The sequence below is a fragment of the Thermobia domestica genome, chromosome 9, assembly GCF_964235325.1.
Source record: "Thermobia domestica chromosome 9, izTheDome1.hap1.1, whole genome shotgun sequence".
Classification (NCBI taxonomy): Eukaryota; Metazoa; Arthropoda; class Insecta; order Zygentoma; family Lepismatidae; genus Thermobia; species Thermobia domestica.
This window is the reverse complement of record NC_137462.1, coordinates 19,218,970-19,239,650: the sequence shown is the minus strand read 5'-3', so window position 1 is coordinate 19,239,650 and position 20,681 is coordinate 19,218,970. Positions and strand designations below refer to the sequence as shown.

The 20,681-nt window shown below is 35.4% G+C and overlaps 1 protein-coding gene across 1 annotated transcript; it reads left to right on the top strand.

Annotated features, from left to right (window-relative positions):
• Nucleotides 1-13,531: 13,531 nt before the first annotated feature.
• On the top strand, nt 13,532-16,385 carry LOC145693931 (uncharacterized). Its single transcript, XM_081770089.1, has one exon. The coding sequence runs from the start codon at nt 13,736-13,738 to the stop codon at nt 16,130-16,132; it is 2,397 nt and encodes a 798-aa protein (XP_081626215.1). The 5' UTR covers nt 13,532-13,735; the 3' UTR covers nt 16,133-16,385.
• Nucleotides 16,386-20,681: the final 4,296 nt, after the last annotated feature.

Here is a 20,681-nt window from a genome sequence, read left to right as displayed (position 1 = left end):
GCCGCAAATAACGTGTCTATCTAAAGAACTTTTGGACGCAACTATCAATAGCCGCATCTGAAGCCCTTGAACAGTTTTTTTCTTTTTTTTTCCATGGGCGCAAATCACACTCAACCATACACTAAGGCTGATTATCAAGATAAACATTGAATAGATTTCTAATACTGGAATATACTCTGAAGAAAGTATGTCATCCATCACGTAATCATGTCAATCATACTCAATAATATGGAGTGGGACACGGCTGTTTCAGTGTAGGGCGTTTCGATGTAACACATTTCGATCCTCGCAACCAGAAGGATAAGATCTCCTAGCGGACAAAAGATATCACGTAGATATATTCGTAGTAAAATAATGGTAGCCTATGATTGCTAATTTACTTTCAGAGAAGCTGAAATGATATAAGAAAATCAAGAGGTCCTGAGAGCAACTGGAATTGTAGGGAAAATAATTAGTATTAAATTTCCCGTAAACCTAAATATCCCTTATTGCGTTAGTTAGGCAGAACAGAAACTCCTGTTATACCTAAAGATTAGATCAAAAATGCCTTACAAAGTGCTGGAGGGTCATAGGCAGAACACGATTTAGGCATAACAAGAAGACACCGATAAGTTCATCTCTTTTTCACTGATTTAGAGATCAATCAAAAAATAAGTACATAAATACTGTATTGTGTAAAAATCAAATATTATTTACGGAAGCTTTCTCGGGAGTTCTTTCTAAACAATAGACCCTAACGGAAGGGGGATTAATTCAATCCCTTATTCTTGATTGACTTTAAGGTGGTGATTATGAAGTTACTGCAGCGAATTTTCAACGTTTACATATTTTTTAGCTTTTTTTTTTTAAATAACTGCATATGAATTTCGAACAACACTTATGTGCATATTTATCTCCCCAACTTACTATTCAGTTTTACAGTGACATTCAAATTATGTGGTTTTACCTTTAAAATAGTATTTTCCTTTTAAAATGTACCACCAAACCAAATATTGCTTTTTTTCTTTTGTTAAAAGTTCAGTACTAAGCTAAAATTCACAAAAACGTCGAAGTTGTATACTAATAACCCAATATGGGATGCAAAATGAACTAACATCCTATGTGTTTGTATGTTTCTTTCGTTGTTAAAGAGTGTAGTGTTAAAGAGTGAGGCATGTAAATTTTTCATAGTATATTGTTCGGTTGGAAATTGTACTTCGAGCTGGCAGGTTTGAAAAGAGAGATAAGTTATGTTGATGTGCCATTTGAGTGTAAAGAAATTCGATCGAAGAAAGGACTGATAAGACAGTCGGTCGGAGATAGGAAGTTGAAGACACCCTTTTGGGATCCCACGTTGTATATCCACGTCCCACATATCCTCGGTGCTGGACGGGACGCTAAACTGCAAATGAACCAACCTACTCAGAGTTGAATGAAAAGTGTAAACAAGCTCTTCCCAGTAGATTAAGCGGTATGTTTTCTCGAGTAAATGTCGAAGATTAATAGCGGTTTGAAATATAAACATATAATAATAATAATAATAATAATAATAATAATAATAATAATAATGATAATAATAATAATAATAATAATAATAATAATAATGATAATAATAATAATAATAATAATAATAATAATAATAATAATAATAATAATAATAAACTAAAGAAGCGTCCAGATGTTCCTAAGAGATAGGTGTTGCATAGGGCCGAAGATCCGACAAGACACTAATTTGCTTGAACGACGTACCGGTGCGTCCAGCCTACTGTATTTTAAGTCTTGTTATTGTGACTGAAGTTTCATGTTGAATTAAATTGCCAATAACTGACATGCTTTCTTTATTTCCTATCATGCAGTTGGTAAGTTTAAGTTTCAGAAACATGAAACGATTTCGCGCTTTGAACAGTTTGCGTGTTACTTGCCACGGTGTTACTTGCCACTATTGGAATTTCGTGTTACTTGCCACGGTTACCTTATCGCATATTTATCTGCCTATGACAGCGTGCCCATTGCCACGTACCTGCATCTACATTTGACCTTGAGGGGATGGGAGTAATTTCCCAAGCAATTTTCAAAGCAAGGCAATCACCTGAAACGCAAGAAACAAACCAAATTTCTGATTTAAGAAAAAGGAACCTTGTTACAGAAGCGTCATTTCAAATTTTGCTTGGGGGGGGGGGGTCAGATCCCTTGAAATAAGTAAAATTTTGCGTTTTTCACTGATTTGCTACTATTCTGTTGATAAAATCTATATAAATCTCAAACTCAGGGGGGCAAATGCCCCTCCCTGCCCTAAATGACTCCCCTGCCTTGTTACATTTATGCGTGTCACAAAACTCACAAAACTTTCACGAAATACAAGAAACAAAACAAGATTCTGATGAAAGAAGTATTCTTGCAAATCTACACAAACAATTGAAGTTCTTCAGTAATTCGAGCGCTCATTTTGCCGCCTGAAAGCATGGAAGAAACGCAATAATTTATATATTACATCACATTCGATCCATACTCCTAGGTGGTTCCAATATGAACCTTGTCATTTGCGCGTCGCACGTCATAATGATTATAAGTGGGGTTTGTGGTGGACAAACACCGTTTAGATGGGTTTTCCCATTTCCTCCCACTTTCTTCATCTTGCCATTTCATTCATTCTCATCATCGCTGTCTCCTTTAGCCTACCCGGCATAACCGTGGAACAAGACTCCAAGGTTTCATTTCATTTTCATTTCAAAATGTAATAGACTCCTGTGTAAATACCTGTGTTATTTTTTTTTCTTGGCTGGGAAGCTCATTCCAGTTTCTTACAATAGCGAAACACACTTTCTCCCACAATTTCTTCTCTTAATTTATATCTGAATATTCTTGCAAACTTTTCTTTTTATATAACGCTGGGTGTTTCTCTATTTCCTCAATTTTTCATTGTCTTTACCACTAATTAAAGACATACATGTATTAGCTTCCATTGCGAACACTTCTTTTCATATTCTACACATGGAGCGAATTGTTATGTGAAAAAACTTGTAGAAAACATCTAATTTTTTTTTATCTCTCTGCTTGGATGTACCTCGGCAACTTTTCTGTCGCCGTCGCCGCAGTGAGCGGACTCCCATAAGACTTAATGTATTTTTAGATGTTGCCCAACTGTACCGTGGCCAAGCTGTTGCCTTAGGCCTACCGCTCACTGGCAACATTTTATCGGGCAACTATTCTGTTGCTCTGGCTAAATGCATTGAGTCTTATGGGAGTCCGCTCACTGAGACGACGGCGATAGAAAAGTTGCCGACGTATTGCTAAGCAAGGTGACAGCACGGCAACAGCTCGGCGACGGAACAGTTGCACAACATCTAAAAATGCATTGAATCTTATGGGAGTTCGCTCACTGAGGCGACGGCAACAGAAAAGTTGCCGAGATATCTCCAAGTAGAAAGGTAAAAATTAAATGTTTTCGACAAGTTTTTTTTCACGTAACAGTTCGTTCCGTGTGTAACGCGTGAAAAGAAGTGTTCCCAATGGAAACTAATACATTCTTTGATTAGTGACTAGCAAGTCTTTAATTAGTGATAGAGACTATGAAAAATTAATTGAGGAAATAGAGAAACGCCCAGCATTAAAGAAGAAATATATATAAAGAAGAAATTGTGGAAGGAAGTGTGTTTCGCTGTTATAAGAAACTAGAATGAGCTTTCCAGCCATGATAAAACAACACAGGAAAATTACTCCCAAGCCCTCAAGGTCAAATCTAGATGCAGATGCGTGGCAACGGACACGCTGTCATAGATAGATAAATATGCGATAAGGTAACCGTGGCAAGTAACACGAAATTCCAATAGTGGCAAGTAACACCGTGGCAAGTAACACGCAACGTTTGAACACATGGTAGACTTATCTTACAGAGAAAATCGAATGTGCTAAAAAGAATTAAGGAAATTGTAGAGTGGAAATATGAATATCAAAGTTAAGCGAAGATTTCGTGCTGATATTCTTGCCTGATCCGTATATTTCAACAGCAACTAAGAATAGGATAGAAAAGAAGGTGAAGAGACATTTTTTTACTGGAATCAACTCAATTAAATAAGTAAATAAATAAATAAGTTTAAACTAAACAAAAGTTCTGCTATATACGCCTTGATGCAGAAGGTATATTTTAACGACTAAGATTAAACAGAAGGTGTATAGCGTATACCGCCTACAGCCCTATATGTAAGTACGTGGAAAAGTCAATATTATTATTATTATTATTATTATTATTATTATTATTATTATTATTATTATTATTATTATTATTATTATTACAGCTATATACATTTGGAAAAGATTCCTTTAAGCTCTGAAAGGAGCTTCAAGTAGATATCTCATATACGAAGTATGTCCAAAATGACTAGAAATAGACTTGATTTCCTCGTGCACTGAACGCATTATATTGAAGAATTACTGTTCAACATAAGTTGCTTCTAAACAAAAGCTTTACTTCGACCTTATTATACATAAGTTGAATGAGATATATCATATACTGCAAGGCATAAAATGTATTGTTACGTGTGCTTCATCGTATTTAAGGACTGGAAACCAGTCGAACAATCTCTTGGCATACTAGTAATAAAATAAGATATAAATTTATGGTATTGATTGAAACAAATTCCGCATATATTAAACAGCATCCTCCTTGTCCTCGTGCAAAAAACTCGAATACTATTGTATACACCACCATCATGCTCATACTTGTGTATTTTTGTAAAACGTTTCTGTCAGCTTGTAACTCTCCCCTTTCTTCTCACTCTTCCGTCACTCGCCGGAGATAAAAATATTTGAGTCAAACACTTTTAAATGGATATATTCGTAAGCATTAACAATACCAAAGGGGTTAAGAAGAGCGAGTGGACCACGCCCCTCGTTGTTACACCTGTCCCACGGCTCATTTCCCAGATATGTATTGTAATGTAGGTCTAGAAGTATACAATATCCTTTTTTGTATTTAGACAAGTAACTAATACCCCAAACTTCTTTGTTTTACTGACCCCTCCCCCCCTAGAAAAAATAGAAATATGTAAATAAAGAGCAAGCATGCGCCTCACTGTTTGTAACTACAGTATTATGGAAGTATACTGCTTGGGATTGTGAAGTGGACTGCAACAACTTGAAAACAATGGGAGAAGGTAGAAGAGCCGCAAAAATAAATGGGCTTATTCATGTTAAGAAATTGAAACTCTCTGCCGTGTACTCAATATTACAGCATGCAATTGCTGCACTCATCTTCCAAAAACGTAAACTGTACTTTCTTGTTCAGTTTTATTTATATTAATATTTGAAACAAATTTGCGCTCGAGAGCATATATTTATCATTTACACAAACACGTTAAAAGCATGTTTATGGTTAGAAATAAGTGGTTGCACAATCATTTAACATATAGGAGTAGTGTTGTCCATGAGACGAGAGATACACGATGTTCTTGATGACATATTAGGCGAGAAAAAGGTCTTCCAATAGACAAAGGTATATTTTTCGAGACGAAAAACATTTTAAGGACACCACTTCGACTCAAGACTCTTCCAAATCGCTTCTCGTGGTCAGTACAATGTAGCAACAGCCACGCCTGGATTGATCTAGGATAAAAAAATGTAGAAGGCTCAAGTGTTAATCTCTATATCGTTCTATACTTTCTCTAGTTCAAATATAACATTCTGGTAATAATAATAATAATAATAACAATAATAATAATAATAATAATAATAATAATAATAATAATAATAATAATAATAATAATAATAATAATAATAATACACTACTTCCACATGAGCTCTTCCTTTTTAGCCATATGGGTAGCGTACACGCTTTTGGCACGGAACGTTCTGGTTCGATTTATGGTGAGAGCTCATGTGGTATGGATACCACAATAAGCTATGGATCCACGTTTGTTGCTAAAATGAGACGCTAAACTTTAATCCAACCTCGGAAGTTAAAAGTGCTTCTAATTTCAAAATTCTTTTCCACACATTTCGAGATACTGACACTTTTTTATTTAACGTGAAGATTTTCATAATCACGTTTGTTTCTTGAGTATAAGCGTCAATTTTTATTATACTTCCAAACTATGCTAAACGTAAGTGTCGGAAGACTTATAGAACGACTTTCTCCGTTTGACCCTCTGTCAACAGGAATCAGGTCAAGAACAGTAAGAAATATCGAGATGCGCTTTCTCGAAATCGAATCAGTGTCTCAAGAATAGCTACTATCTCCTCCATTAACTATCTATTCAACTGGTTCAAATTAATCATTCCATGTTTCAACGTTTATTTAGAACGAAAACGGGCAACATACAATAACTATCCCAAACCAGAAGTTGTTCCAAGTTACTATTGCTTCGATTTCAATACTGATTTCCATAGAGAAAAAAATGTTAGAAGATATCGAGATGTGGTTTTCTGAATCGATTTATTGTACAAAGAATAGGTCTCACCTTCTTCATTAAAACTCTACTCAAATCGGAAGTGGTTCAAATCATCATTTCCGGTTTTAAAATTTAGTCATACAACAAAAGTGGTAATAGATAACGGTATATGGTGCTCTGCAATAGATTCAGTGTCTCACTAAAGCATATATTCGCAACCCGCAACACTACCAAAACCGGAAGTGGTTCAAATTTACTATTATTTCTGGTTTGAGTACAGATTTTCATAGGACAAAAACTGTAAGAGATATGAAGATGCTCTTTGTTGCAATTGATTCATCATCCCAAGAATAGGTCCTATCTCCATCATTAACCATGTATTCAAACCGGAAGTGATTCAAATTAACCACTTCTAGTTTCAACATTGATCGCCATAGAATAAAAGTGGTACTAGGTCTATGTAGCGGCAAACTGTTTTCTGCAAACGATTCAGGGCGTTAAGAGAACATATCTTCATAGCCCACAACACTCTACCAAAGCCGGAATTTACTACTACTTCCCGTTCCAATACTGATTTCCGTAGATGAAAAACGATAAGAGATATATATCTAGATGCAGAGTTCTGCAACAGATTCAGCTCCCTAAGAGTATGTTCTATCTTCTCCAATAACCGGCTGCTCAATCCGAAAGTGGTTCAAATTAACGATTTCCAGTTTCAACTATTCCCCAAGTACAACGAGTAATGACTTTTTGATATGGATTCAGTGTCCAAGGAATATATTCTATCTGTGATCGTATTAATTAATCTATTAGGACCGGTGGTTAGAGATGTACTACTTCAAGTTTGAGTACTAAATTCCTAGAGTTTAGAAGTCTACCGTACTTTCGCATTATGAAACGAAACTCACTCAATATTGTTTTCAGTGGGTGCTCATCTGCGGTTTTTGAAGAAAAGTTACAACGTTTTTCATTCTAATTTTTTCAACAGATTCAATAGATTAGTGGTTATCAATCTAAGGTTCCCCTTTGAGATGCATGAAAGACTATCAACGGAGGGACACTGGCCTCTGAAATCAAATGAACTGTGAAATTAGTTTCAAACTGCAAAGTCGTCATTTTTTTTTCATACCACCATTGCCTATTTTTTTTTATTGAATTTGGACTGAACATTAAAATTTTATTTTCCCATATTAAATGTGTAAGCAGCATTGGTCATTGTCTTAACTTTTAAAATTGTAACGTGTAATTAGATGAATTATACTCACTGCTGAAGCTCTGCGACGTCACAGTTTGTTGCTCGTGTTCCCAGCAAATCACACGTAGAAAGCAAGAAAGCAGCAAACATACTGTTGATAAAATACAGTCAAACAAGACGAAGTCGATAGTTTTGCAGATGCACTGTTCGTGTATTGGTGATTAATCGAATACTGCCAGTTTTTTTTTCTATTCAATTTCATTCACATCATTCCCTCCGTTTCTCTTCTCAACCTATTCTAAGGGGGACATGGTGGCCCAGTAATAGAGCGCTTCCTTCTGGTGCGAGGGGCCCTTGGTTCGATCCCCGGCCAAGTAAGATTTTGATGAACAACATCATGTCTGTGGGTTTTCTCGGGATACCCCCGTTTCCTTCGAAATCTCATTTCACCAATTCTTCCATCATCATTCACTTGCCTTAGTCATTGTCTACCTTAGCCTAAAGGGCATAATCGTGGGACATTAAACTGAAAGATTTCATTTCACTTTTTTAAAAAAACTTGCTCTCATTCTCTCTCTCCTGGCTCTGGTCGTAAAAGCTTGTTCCTATTGTATATAGACAAGTAGGAAATGATTACTCTGTAGGTATAACAGCAATATGATTTTCACGAGATTATTAAATATCTTAAAAGGATTTTGCTTAATATATTTATATAATTTGAGTGTCATGGATATACAAATGCTAATATAGACCTAACTGCTGTAACGACTCCTAAAATTCTTACCAGATACACTTTCCCCGAGAGATTTCTTTCTACCTTTCTTTTTTATTTTAATTGCTCGAAGTGCCAAAAGTGAAATTATATTTTCGGTTAAAAAATAATGTTAATGTATGTTCCTGACTTTACTTGTACTAACAAATAAAAAGAAAAAAAGTGTAAGCTTTCTTTGGTGAAAATTTGAAGAAATTCGGTTGGGTACTAAGGAAGTTACGACAAAAAGAATGTAGCAGAAAATATACGTTTATAAGGTTAACTCCTCGTTGTACCGCCCACGAGGTGATGTTTTAAATTCTAGTCTCAGTTCTTTTGTTTACTAATACACGCACATCATCACAGCACTAAACCACTTTCTCTGTCATTGTGTACGAGTATTGAACTGTCAATCAACCATTCAACCGAGATATGAATGGTACGCGGCAGTTTGGCCAGTTCGTAAAGAAACTAATACTCCCCCTCTTCTCCATACGGCAACAAATACTCCCCTCTCCTCTGCTCATCCGACGAAAAGATTACAACAAGAAGCGTGTGGTTTGTCTATTGTCTCTTTATGTCAAAATGTTATCCATAATGTTGGTAGCCATGACAAACTTCAATGTTCCAACTACAATATTTAAGAAGTGTTTAAGCGGAGACAACCTTCATATGGTAGTGGTACGATTTGCTTTGGTTAAGTTCTTAAGTATGAAATTTAATGAGTTGTAATACTATGAAATAACTAGAAAAAGTTCACACTAGACCTCATGACCAAAAAAATTAATTGCGTATTAATTCTTTATTTTTCGTTTATTTACTATGTTACTTTGTAATAACATTTCTATGAACGGTTAGCGTAAATTGATAAAATTTTACTTAAATTCGATCAAAAACCTATCAATTATTAAATATTTTTCGAAAATTATCTGGAAATGAGGACCGTAATAAACCTTCCAAAACGATAGATATGGTATAGATATAACATTTTTAAATAATAAATTAACGAAATTCTCTATGATAATACATCTTGTAATATATTATTATTCTGAACCGGAATTGACCCAAAACAAAAACTTTTTTTGTTCTTCGATTTTTTGACTTCACAGAAAGAAGCTTTGGTGGGTTTTACTGATTCAAAGAGACTTTATTGCTCAACAAACGCAAAATTCTTTATTTGTGAATCGATAATATAGTAGATAAACCTTTTTATAACTATTTTAATGTAAAATGGTGGAATCAAATCTCACTCCCTTTGAAATAAGAGCCATTTTACAGAAAATACGTAAACTCTGTAAATATTTCATGAAGCAAAATGTTTTAACAAAGAGCGTATATGAAAAGTATTATATTGTTTTATTAATTTTTACTTTTAATCATAAGTATAATCTTATGATAGACTCAAAATTACAGCTAAGTGTCGAATATCTGAAAAGAAAAGCAATATCTATTATTGGGACCGAAATAGACCTCGAGCAGCTATAGATAGATAGATAGATAGATAGATAGATAGATATAGATTGATTGTCTACTAATAAACTAGTACAAAATGTGAAAGTCTTATGTCGGTTGCGCTCTTGCCCTCCTCAAGTGAAGTCTGAAATGACGCACTTTGTTCCAATATTCCATAGAAGAAAATTTTCTTCTAAATCACTAATTTCACTTACAACCATTTCAAGGTTTGGTTTACGTCAAAATGAACAACTAATGAATCTTCGCAGTCACTCGCATTTTCTTCATTACTATCGCAACTTGCATCCTCCTGCTCAAGCCATCGTCTACCGCTTTCGATGTAAGAGGGCCTCGAATCAACCATATTTCAACATTAAAAATATCTAAAATAATAAACACACAGTCTCAAAAAAACCTGGTACATTAACATATAGGCGGGGTGTGATAGCACCCCAAACACACAACACGTCAATGCTTTAATTGATTAACACACACGTATATACTGAACGATACTAAACACATTTCTACAGAACAAGCAGGAAGTATACTTAGAATACCAAAGAGGCTGCCAGTGGCGTATTTGGGGGGGGGGGGCTTCCGGGCTTAAGCCCCCCGAAATCTTACTTACTATAGGAAAGTATATGAAATATCTTGCTGAATTTTCACATTTTCAGGCAACCCCCCCCGAAAGTTAGCAAAGCCCCCTCCGAAACAAAATCGTAAATACGCCACTGAGGCCTGCTCCACCGCTTCCATATCATTGCTTTACTTCTTCTTAGAATACCTACTGGGATGTGATAGCACTCCGCTATGTTTTCGCGGGCTAGATACCAAGGTTGGTATTCAAAATAATCAAGCATTAGTCACATGATTAGTTAGTGATGTATTAGCCCTATACTAAGAAGGGCATGTACTTTTTGGTATTCAGAATCTGGAATTCAACTAATAAGTTGATTTGGGATGAATAACTAATATAATCTCAATACATCTGGTGAGAATAATAAATGTGGCAACTACGGAAATCTAGATGTGCGAATGCGTGGTCTATAAAAATGAAAATACGTATATGAAATACGCAATTTGAAATGTTTTCTTTGTGATTTGACATCACAACTTATAAATAGTTACGATATCGGATTATAATTAACTTATTCGTTTCTGAAGGATTATTTATGACAGGAATAAGTAGAAGTCAATTAATATTAGCGACAATAGAAGTATTATGTTGTAATTGTAAGAGAAGATAATTTATCTATCAATTGTATATATCCTCAGAAAAATTGAAATTTTCTTTTCATCTCTCACTGTTCCCTTTAAGAAACAATTCTGCTATTGTAGAGAATTTCGGCTTAATAGCTGCCTCATAGATAATTGACCCGATGAGGTGAAAGGATAGAAAAAAAAAAACAGATAATTATCTGCCCAACATGATTTTTACCTCCGGGAAAATAATAGGTGATTCTGAATGCTTTTGGTGCGTAGAAAACGAAAATTATAACAATTTCTGCACATCACGTCACAGTTCTGAGATATTGCATGAGATACATTTCGCTCATACACTTCGCTCTGTTGTCGAATTGGTGACCAGGACAAGCCATGGGCTCCTCGTCAGTGCTGCATAACTTGTACAACAAATCTTAGGTTGTGGTTACCTGTACCGATTGTGTGGAAGATACCAACAAAATACCTTAATGACCGTTACTTCTGCATAACTAAGATCCCCGGCATGTCTAGATAAAAAATAAATAAATAAATAAACACGTCCTTCCTCCAGTATCCTGATATTCCTTTGGCCTTACTACCCGTGCCTCCCAATGACGATTTACCAATATCGGTACCCCCTGACACATAGACAGTGGGAAAAGATGACTGGAATGAACCTGGCGTTTCAACGGAGCCAGTGGCTTTTACGTCAAAAGATCCAGACTATATACCAATACATGCTGACAGTGATATACATTTAATAGAGCTGGAAGATTTAAACGAATTAGCACGGGACTTAAAATTGTCAAAAGAAGCATCCGAACTTCTATGGTCGAGACTACAGGAACAGAAATTACTTGCTCCAGGTACAAACATTTCTGAGTTTCGACTCAGACATCAACCCTTGTCAAAATATTTTGTTGTGGAGGAGAATATGTGTTTCTGTACAGAGGTGACTGGTTTGATGAACTAAATAGGTGTTTTATACAATCCAGATGAGTGGAGATTTTTTTTTTTTTTTAATCGGCTCCTCAAAATTTAGTTTGAAAGCCGTGTTGCTTCATAATGGTAATACTTTGCCACCAGTTCCAGTGTTCCATGCTGTTGGCTTGAAAGACACAAACGCAAGCATTTGCAAGGAAGGTAAGAGGCATATTTCATTACAATAAAAGGTATTATAGGTGTAGATATAGTCTGACAAAGGGGGACACTTAATAATGAAATCATCATCGAAAGTTTGAATAGATATTTCCAAAGCCTTTTATACAGATTTTATCTCCATGAACCTAAAAGGTTTATCAATTCTTCTTTACGTCATTGTTACGTATGATTTAATGCATATTAATTTACATTAGTAAGCTTATTTAAAAAGAGAGCTTCATGATTTTATAAGTGTGTTAAAACCTTATAGGCGTGATGAGTGGCGTATTTACGATTTTGTTTCGGGAGGGGCTTTGCCTGGAAATGTGAAAATTCTGCAAGATATTTCATTTACTTTACTGTGCTAAGTAAGATTTCGGGGGCTTAAGCCCGGAAGCCACCTCCCTAAATACGCCACTGGGCGTGATCATGTAACAATTTGTATCGAAACGTTTTAATGTGCGTATAATACAGTTCCGACACAGTTTCCGGATAGTTCCTCAGCCCCTATTCAACCAATCTGTCTCAAGTTTTGGGGGACAAAACTAGCTAGCCCTAGAAGCTTACCCTCGAAACTTACTGTAAATCGGTTGAATAGGGGATGAATAATATCCCGAAAACTGTCGGATAATTAAGGTTATACTGTACGCGTATATAATGCGAATAATAAATCTGTTCATATCTTTTGAACCAGACGTGACAGGACATTCTTATGGTGATTTTCGAAATCAGCGTGACCATTTCCTTAAGAATCACATATTTTGATCGCGGATGTATATATATATATATATATATATATATATATATATATATATATATATATATATATATATATATATAAAAGATTTTATTTGTTGGGCAGTGATTAATTAATTGCCTTTGTATTCTCATAATGTAAGTTTATTGTGACTAAACTGCTCTAAATTAGTCACATATGATTAATTTAGTGAACTACTACGTACTAATCGGAGATTCTGAATATATCTACTTCTGATAACCATGCATTAGTCAAACTCTTAGTATGGCGTTAATCATACTTCAAACGACTCTGCATAAGGACCTAAATGTATAAATAATAATCTGCCAAGAACCACTACCTATTCCCAACTACCTATGTACATATTTTATATATCTAAATATATCTATATCTATATAATATTATAGTTGCCCGTTTTATTTGTAAATAAGCTCGAAACCAATTTTGTAGGTGAAAAATAATTCCAACTCTGCATCATTGTTGTAATAATATGTGCGTGTCTTGTAACCAAAAGCGAAGACGATTTACACTTTAGTTATAAGATCAAGGTTTTTTGTTGCTTTTCACATTTGTAACTCACGCTACTCTACGCACGATATATGTTTTGGTCTTTCTGCGAAAAACAATAATATTAGCTCTTCCAACTTAAAAACGTGAAAATATAAAAGCACGAAGGGATTTTTGTCATTGGTATATATATCAACGACATTGGTTTCCTGTTTATACCTAGTTTTAACCTTCGATCATCCATACATATTGTTCTTTTATTCTTGTCCTAAATTGTCTTTCCAATGTGTGTGTATTTGATAGTTCAGTTTTTGACGTTATAAGTGTGTTCTTAACTTTGTAAAACTGTGCATTAACGTGTCAAAATGCGTCTCCAGTTTGTGACACAATGTGTTATGACTTTCGTTTTTCTTACTGGGGCTTCTGTGAATTCACAGTCTACAAATGCATATGTATATTATCAAGGGTTGACACCGTATTCTAGTGCAGTGCGCGTACCATCATATTATCCAATAAACAACAGCGGGTATTTACAGAATGATACTCAAAGTGTTGTTGTTACTCCAAAACAACCACAGTTCTATAGTTCAGATTCTGACGATTTCCCAGTTATACCTCCAAAAATTCGCAACCGAAATCCACCCAGAAGGCATCAAAGTATCAAAAGACAAAATCTAAATTCGGGCATATTCTCCGATTCGGGAGTGAACGAAGAACAGCCGCAAGTATATAGTGACAGAAACTTTGAACCACCACGGAATGAAAGACCAGTGTATGGTAATTTACCATTGGAAGATCCAAGGAGACCCACAGTATATGGAAGTTCTGATCCAGAGAGGCAACGTTACACCCAACAAAATTTTCCTGTGAATACATACCCCTCAAATCCGTCACAGTTAATTAATTATAATGACCGGAACGCTAACAGAGAAAATTCATATGTGCAAAACATCAACAATGAAGGTGAACGTCCATCAGTGTTTATCTCTAAAAGTGACGTAGTCGATAATCAACCAATCAGAGTTCAGAGACCAAATGTTGAATTCGTTAGGACTCGACCTCCAAATCGCCCAAAGGTTCAGCCACAAAATCAAGGAATAGACGACGAAATACTTAATAACAATAGGGGAAAATATTCTGACAACAATAATCCAAGGATAACAGATTCTATAAACACGAACTCAAGACCAAACAATCCAATATCTACAAATCCAATACCAACCAGTCTTACACAAACCAACTCAAGGCCAAGAAGTCCTACTCGTGTCAAATCCAGACCTAATAACCTTACAGTTGTCAATTTAAATCCAAATAACCCTACAATTAGTGGTGCCAGACCAAATAACCCTACATTTATTAACTCACGACCAAAAGACTCTGTATTAACAAATCCAAGACCAAATTATCCTCTGTCAACGGGTGTAAATCCAAATAACCCTACATTTATTAATTCAAGGCCAAATAATCCTTCACTTCCCAACCAAAGACCTAATAAACCACCCTTGGTAAATACAAGACCATTTAATCCTATACTTAGCAATCCAAGACCAAATAATGATTCCCCTAGGCCAAATAACTCCGCACTTTCGAACCCTAGACCAAATAACCCAACACTTACTAACACAAGACCAGCCGACCTTGTACTCACCAATTCAAGACCAAGTAATCCTGTGACAAATCCCAGGCCAAATACTCCGACGCTTACTAATCCTAGACCAAATAACCCAACAATTACTGGCGCAAGACCAGCCGACCTTGTACTCACCAATTCAAGACCAAGCAATCCTGTGACAAATCCCAGGCCAAATACTCCGACGCTTACTAATTCTAGACCAAACAATCCAACAGTTACTAATTCTAAGCCAAAAAATCCTGTGTTTACTAGCTCTAGGCCAAATAACCTTGCAGTCACAAACTCTAGACCAAATAACCCAACAGTGACAAACTCTAGACCAACTAGCCTTGCGCTAAATAACCCTAGACCAAATAATCCTGCAGTTACAAACCCTAGACCAAATAATCCAACAATTATTAGCGCAATATCAGATAATCCTGTATTTACCAATTCAAGACCTCTGACAAATCCAAGGCCAAGTACTCCGACGCTTACCAATCCTAGACCAAATAACCTTGCAGTCACAAACCCTAGACCAAATAACCCTGCAGTTACAAACTCTAGACTAAGTAGTAATCCTGGTCTTACAAACCCTAGACCAAATTACTCTGCGCTTTCAAGCCTAAGACCAGATAGTCCTGAATTTGCGAGCCCGAGACCAAATAATCTTGCCCTTATAAACTCAAAACCAAATAATCCTACACTTGCAAATTCCAGACCAAATAATCTAACACTTACTGATCCAAGACCAAAATATCCTACTGTTACTAATTTAAGACCCTTCTATCCGTCTATTAATAGCATGCTTCCTCCAATTAATAATCCAAGTGGCACTATAAATGACAATAGAAGATTGAGCAATAACCGATACCCAAACAGTTATCCTACAGAAGAATTAAATTACCGGCAACAACCTAATGTGTATTACAATCCAAAACCTAAGCCAGATGACAACAGCCAATCAGCTACGAGTATCCCTAAAAGAAACAATATTCCAACATCAACTAACTTAGTGCCTTCGTTTCAACCTCAAGAAAGTGAAACGCCAAGCTCCTCACCATCACCTCTACGCTTCATATATGATCCAGCGACGAAAAATCCCTTCGGCGTTAATGCTACATTAATTAATGACGAACTTCTGCCATAAGGATTTATGCTTCTGCAACAAACAATTGACTAAAGATTAGAAAAAAAAAGTGAAGTATTTTGTAGTGATTTTCTGTGAAAGAAAAATGTTATGCTTGACCATGTGTGCCAAAAGATGTGTGATGTGATTTTTCTTTAATACAGGTATTTTATTTCTGTCTAATTAGATTTGTTTATCATGTTTAAGAGGCAGACTACCAAATATTTTTCAAAACCTAACAATTTTTCATTTGCCAGGTTTTCGTAAATGAAAAGAGATAATGAAACATAACTTACCTCAATAATAGACAATGTTATTCTCCACCCGAAAATACGAATCGGAACAATTTTCAGTGTTGCAATCCATAGAAATTACAGTGTGAGCAGGATTTGAATTATCCAAAAATCTAGGTTATGGCAGCGACTAGAAAAATGAACTCAACGGCAATTGGTGACTTATCATGCTGTCTATGTTTCTTGTCAACTACTTTTTAAATAATATTTGTATTTCAATTCTACTGTTTATTAAAACTTATTTATTTTGTACTCTTTATTTCAAAATAAATACAAATATTATTTAAAAAGTAGTTAACAAGCAACATAGACAGCATGATAAGTCATCAATTGCTCTTGAGTTCATTTTTCTATCTGCTGCCATAACCTAGATTTTTAGGTAATTCAAATTCTGGTCACATTGTCATTTCTATGGATAGCAACACTGAAAATTCTTCCGATTCATATTTTCGGGTGTAGAATAACATAATCTATTATTGAGGTAAGTTATATTTCATTATCTCTTTTCATTTACGAAAACCTGGCAAATGAAAACTTGTTAGCTTTTGAAAAATATTTAGTAGTCTGCCCCTTAAGGTTGATTGTCAAAATCCACCCATTTTTGTTTTCCATCTTTTTTTTTTTTTTTTTTTTTGTATTGCGGAGATGAAACTTATTTTAACTTGAACTAGAAACTCAAATCATTGAACAAAACAACGTTTATTATACAAAAAAATAATAACTGTGTGATAGTTTCGACAACTGAGTATATTGACTCATAGGAGCCTGAAGAAAATTTTCTAGGGGGGGGTTCATCTTCATTGTTGCTATATTACGTCTGGATTTCTGATATTTAATATACGTCTTTTGCTACATTACGTATATATTTTAGTGAACCAGGGGGGCCGGGCCCCATGCTCTGCCCTCCCCTTCAGGCGCCCATGTATTGGCTTCATCAGACACTGTAAGAACAAGAGAGAGAGTTCCATCTAAATATAGCAGGATCTCGGAAAATGGTTCTGAACGCTGATTAGCTTATCGAAACGGATTCAGCAAATCATAATAGAAGTTGACAAAAGTGAAACTAAACACCACAGATCCATTTCCTTCCTTGGTCCGGCAGAAAATTAATATACAAATCCTTTCCAATAACTTCCACCATTGTTCATCAATTCAGGGTAGTATCAAAACCTACCATATTCATTTTCCACTTCACTACCGTATTCTGCATATGTTGTCTAGAAGTGCATTATTATTGTTCAGTGCTCGATTTTGTGCGTGCGAACATTTCTGTAGACAACAATGAATAGGTTTCATAGTCGCTTGTTATAACAAAGCTACATGTTTTTCTTATTTTCTCAAAAAGTGAAAAAATAGATGTGGTAGTTTGTGATACTAGACCCCTCAATTTTAAGTCCGCCATTCTAATTCATAACAGCTTTTCTCATAATACAATTTATTTCTTACCAATACAACAGTAGCGTAAGCGGAATTTATTTCGGGAGGGGTCCAAACTCAATATGAGGATATTTTATATTAAAATTCCTAAAAACGCCCCTAAAATTAGGCTAAATTTACACAAAAGTCGAAATTTCGGGGGGGTCCGGACCCCCAGGACCCACCCCCTGCGTATGTCCCTGCAATACAAGTTTAGATGTTGCAATGAAACAATTGAGAGGGTATTAGGATTTCAATATCCATGATATCTTCAGTTTTAGTTATATATCTTCCTGGTATTTTACTACTTAAATGCGGAAATGGGAGTACGTCTAACAGTAAGATGAATAATTACAACTTGAATTAAATAGGTGAAAACCTCAACAGTTTAAGTAACATTTTGGTAAAAATTGAGGTAAGTTCATAAATATTGTTACCTAGAAGACGAGACGAAAAATAAGGTTTTCTCATCTTGTCTCGTAAATTTTTGTAGGTATCTCGTCTCGTTCCGATTCTCAAAGAATTATTTCTCGTTTCGTCTCAGTTCTAGGAATGTTTTCCTAACCTCATCTTTTTTGTGGCTTTGTGTACAAAATTTATACACTGTTCTTTTTTTAAAAAAGAAATCTAGAAATTATCAGAATTTTTGCCCATCATGAGAGGTCCCAGAAAGCTGTGATATAATCACATCTTAACCATATGTAAGAACTTGCGTATATTTAAACGTTGATAAATACTCTTAATTGCGTTCATTAGGGATACGTACGAGACGAAACGAGACAGAATTTTCCTAACAAAATTGAAGTCGAGACACAGCTCTTCCGATAGAGAAATATACATTTTTCGAGCCGAGACATCACTTTTACAGCACATTTTCCGAGACGAGACAGCATCAAATCTTGTCTCGTGCGCATCTCTAGCGTTCATACAACCAGCGTTTTAAGATCTTAAACTATGGGTGTGGAGTTGCTCACAAGACTCGAGAAATATCTTGCGTCGTCTCAGATTTGAAAATGCACTTCTCGTCTCATAGACAATATTATTTATAAATGACAAGTACGGCAAAGAAAGTTCATGTGGTAAAGCAAGCTAAGCAAAATGTTATTTGCCAGAGATAGAGGTCCCTATAATCGCATCTTTCTTAAGCATCTTATGTGATCATCCCTAACTTTAAACTCACTTTTCTCGGAAACAAGATTTATGCTCTTGTACCGTTATGGTTTTCACCCATCCAATTGCATACAAAAACATAACATTGTTTTTATAAAACTTAAATATAGTATGTTCTTATCAAGTTTTTCAAATACGTATTCGGAAAACTTAATAAAACTACGCTATTTAGTATCATTAAAATGCTGTATTGCTTTTGTAGACATTAAAGTGGGCTGAGACAGTCCATAATTAACATTCAATAACCTTACAATCTATCTCGGCAAGAATAAATGAGATTTTACTTTGTATAAGATGAAGTGTTCTAAAAATGACGCCCATGGACCACAGAGCATTATTCTACATGTCAAAATAAAGCTAAAAATATATATATATATAAAAGAGAACGTACAATTTTTTGTCCGCTCATCACGCTAATACGGCTGAACCAATTTCTTTCATTTTTGGGGGGTTATTAGGATTTGGACCCTAGATGGTTTTTATCATATCACTTTAATTTTTAATTACCAGTGTCTTGAGATAATTGACCATTCAGGTGTCCATAACGTACAAATCCTTTGTTATTAGTTCAATCATAGGTAAAAATAAACGTATTTATATGCAACCCGCATGACCGTGTCACTCGGCGGGTTAACATAAATGACAGGCGATATACAGCGGAAAATAGCTTGAATCTTCTGTTTAAAATTTTTTAATTGATTTGCTTATTTTTACAGACACTTTTACAATATGCCAGCACCGGGATGACCGCAGCGAAGCGGGGCGGGTTAACATAAATGACAGGCGATATAATGTTAAGATTTACTGCAATCTTCTATGGTTTTTATCATATCACTTGAAAGCGAAAAAGTAAAAATTATCTAAGTAACAAAGTTTATTGCGTTCCGGGGTGACCGCAGCGAAGCGGGGTGAACGCTGCTAGTATATATATATATATATATATATATATATATTTGTATATCTTTCGAGTCCTCGTCTGGATACATAAATTGCACTATATGGCAACGTCGCAAATAAAGAACCATAGATTAGATCTACCAATCTATCAAATAATTTTATCAATTCTTTCCAGATGGCAGCGAAAGTCTACATTAATTGAAACTAGCATAACTTATTAGTGTAGCAATCGATTCAGCTGCTTGTTATATTCGTACAGTAATGCAAATGGCTCAAAGTTAATTTGCGACATTGCCACATTGTGAAATTTTGATGACCCGTAGCGGCTGAAGGAGGCCCCGGAGAGCATACCATTATATAACATTTTCACTTTATTTCGGCCTGTAGAATAGTGCTCTATGGTCTGTGGGCGCCATTTTTAGAACACCCGAGTATACATTACTCATTTCTGCTTTGAAAATCCATATTTCTGTTTTGAAAGTTTTTTTTTTTAAACGATTTTCTCTAAAACGACATATGTTTTTTGTTAATACTTCATGAAATGGAATGAAATGAAATATTTCAGTTTAACGTCCTACGATTGTGTCTTTTAGGCTAAGGGAGACGGTTGATTAAGCCAAGTGAATGATGATGATGATGATGGAAGCATTGGTGGAATGAAATTGTGGGAGGAAACGGGAGTATCCCGAGAAAACCCATAGACACGATGTTGTCCACCACAAGCTTACTTGGTCGAGGATCGAACTAGGGACCCTACGGATTACAGGTAAGTAATCTACCACTAAGCCACTATG

Coding starts and splice junctions, on each gene's coding strand:
- LOC145693931 (XM_081770089.1), top strand. CDS start 13,736: ATGCGTCTCCAGTTTGTGACACAATGTGTTATGACTTTCGTTTTTCTT.